This window comes from Morone saxatilis, unplaced genomic scaffold, assembly GCF_004916995.1.
Source record: "Morone saxatilis isolate NCDOM2014 unplaced genomic scaffold, NCSU_SB_2.0 Contig16, whole genome shotgun sequence".
Lineage (NCBI taxonomy): Eukaryota > Metazoa > Chordata > Actinopteri > Moronidae > Morone > Morone saxatilis.
In genome coordinates, this window is record NW_023339718.1 from 6,135,761 (window position 1) to 6,137,718 (window position 1,958).

Here is a 1,958-nt window from a genome sequence, read left to right on the forward strand (position 1 = left end):
AAAATAAACTCAAAATATTTTAAATACAATATATACCTAGAGTCCTACTTTATCAATGTATCTGAATGTGTTTGCAGTTTGACCATTTAAAAAAAAAAAACTAAATATTACTGAAGCTGTTGTAAAAAGCTCCAAATTCTCAGATAATTTAAGGAAATACAATGATATTTATTATTACTAAAAGATCTCTTTACTTTTGTAGTCCTTGTTTTAACCTGAGCACACCTACAGACGCACCTCTCCATGCTGAGGCCGGCTCTTGATGCGCTGTTGAGAATAGCTGTCAGAGCGATCTGAGAGGGAGGAAACAGCAGTCCTGCGTCTGTCATGGTTGCCTGTGTCAGGAAGTCGTCAGCGCTCTTCCTCAGTGACTCTGGGCTCTCCAGCGTAGGGTATCTTGTCTGAGGGGTGAAATTATGAAGATATAATAAGCCACATGTGACAGGACAAATAATATGAACTCGCTAGATTAGCAGCAGTTTATGAGCTCTCCAGGAGTGTGCCTACCTTGAGGTCGATGAGCAGGCCCTCCATGGGTCTGTAGGGGTTGTGGACCACCAGGTGAAAGTTGAGCTGTTGGATGAGCAGCAGCTCATACTCCAGGATCTGCTCCAGAACCCTCTCCTGCCCTGCCGGGCTCTCCTGCAGAAGGTTCCCCACAAACTGGGTGCTGGACACGTTGAACTCGTCCACTTTACAGGACAGGTATGCACACGTCAGCCTGAAACAGGAAGGTGAGTGTTAACAGGTACAATAGACTGGAAAACAAAGCAATCTGGTGATTTTATGCATATCTTGTGTAATAGTTAAGTTGAAATGATTATAAGGAAAACGATTCCTAAAGGAGACATTTTATTTTACACCAAAAAAGGAACATCTTCAGTAACATTGAGTTGATCCTGGACTGATGGGTACATTTATGAACTTAAATAAAATAGTGTTAAACTGACTTATTCTCCAAATAGAACTTCTTAAGTAGAGCTAAAAGATAAATGTATGTGGTAAAATTACAAACAAACTACTGATCAAAACTGAAAGTCCTAATAACGGTGGCAACATTAGATATCTGCACCAAATCATATTGCTCCCAGCATTTACACAATTAAAGGCAAACTATTAAATTCATGTTCTAGTTCAACAACTACTGCCCCCTTCAGCTAGGACAGATTATATGTTCCCATTGAATAACATCCATCACTGTTAACCCCCCCCCCCCCCCCCATGATCAACACTACTCACATGATGATCCTGGGGTGGTACTCCATGATGGAGTTGTTCAGGTAGAACCTTCTGAAGTACATGATGGCTGTACCCTGCACAGTGAGACACACCTGGGTCACACATCTAGAGGGAGGTCAGGGAGGAGCGGTCGTGTTGTTCTGACGCAGATGAACAGATGAACGGATGAACATACATACCACTACAGATTTGGGCATTACAGGCTTGAAGGCGTTGCAGAAGTCCAGCAGCCTCCTCTCATAGTGTCTGAATAAGACTTCTTCCTCATGACGCTCCAGGAAGGTGGACTCACTCACCCCAGGCTGAGAGAGGGGGAGAGAGAGGGGGAGAGAGACAGACAGACAGAGAGAAGGGGGAAGAGAGCCAGACAGACAGACAGAGGAGGGGAGAGAGACAGACAGAGAGAGAGAGACAGACCAGAGAGAGAGAGAGACAGAGACAGAAGCAGACAGACAGATGAGTGGTGAGCAGCCAGAGAGAGAGACAGACAGACAGGAGTTGGTGAGGTCACTGTCCTACAGCAGCACAGTGTCTCTGCTCGCTGTTCTCTGTACGTTTACCTTCCCGCTCTCTACTGTCTTGTTCCGGAACTTCTGATTGGCCTTTTGTCTCATGTGCTCCACTTCTTCTTCACTTCTAAAGATCCAGTACTTCCTCTGTGAACTGTTGTGGAACATGGCTGCTGCTGCTGTTACTGCTGCGAGAGAGAGAGAGAGAGA

At 44.8% G+C, this 1,958-nt stretch overlaps 1 protein-coding gene across 1 annotated transcript in view; it reads right to left on the bottom strand.

Moving 5' to 3' along the window:
* The window catches only part of ccnh (cyclin H), a 5,279-nt gene that overhangs the window by 2,928 nt on the left and 393 nt on the right, over positions 1-1,958 (bottom strand). The window contains exons 2-6 of the mRNA XM_035658177.1: positions 1,800-1,936; positions 1,419-1,541; positions 1,240-1,313; positions 508-721; positions 238-401 (exon numbers count right to left, since the gene is read on the bottom strand). Coding sequence (XP_035514070.1) covers positions 238-401; positions 508-721; positions 1,240-1,313; positions 1,419-1,541; positions 1,800-1,916 — 692 coding nt within the window. The 5' untranslated portion in view covers positions 1,917-1,936. The remainder of the gene's footprint in view (positions 1-237; positions 402-507; positions 722-1,239; positions 1,314-1,418; positions 1,542-1,799; positions 1,937-1,958) is intronic.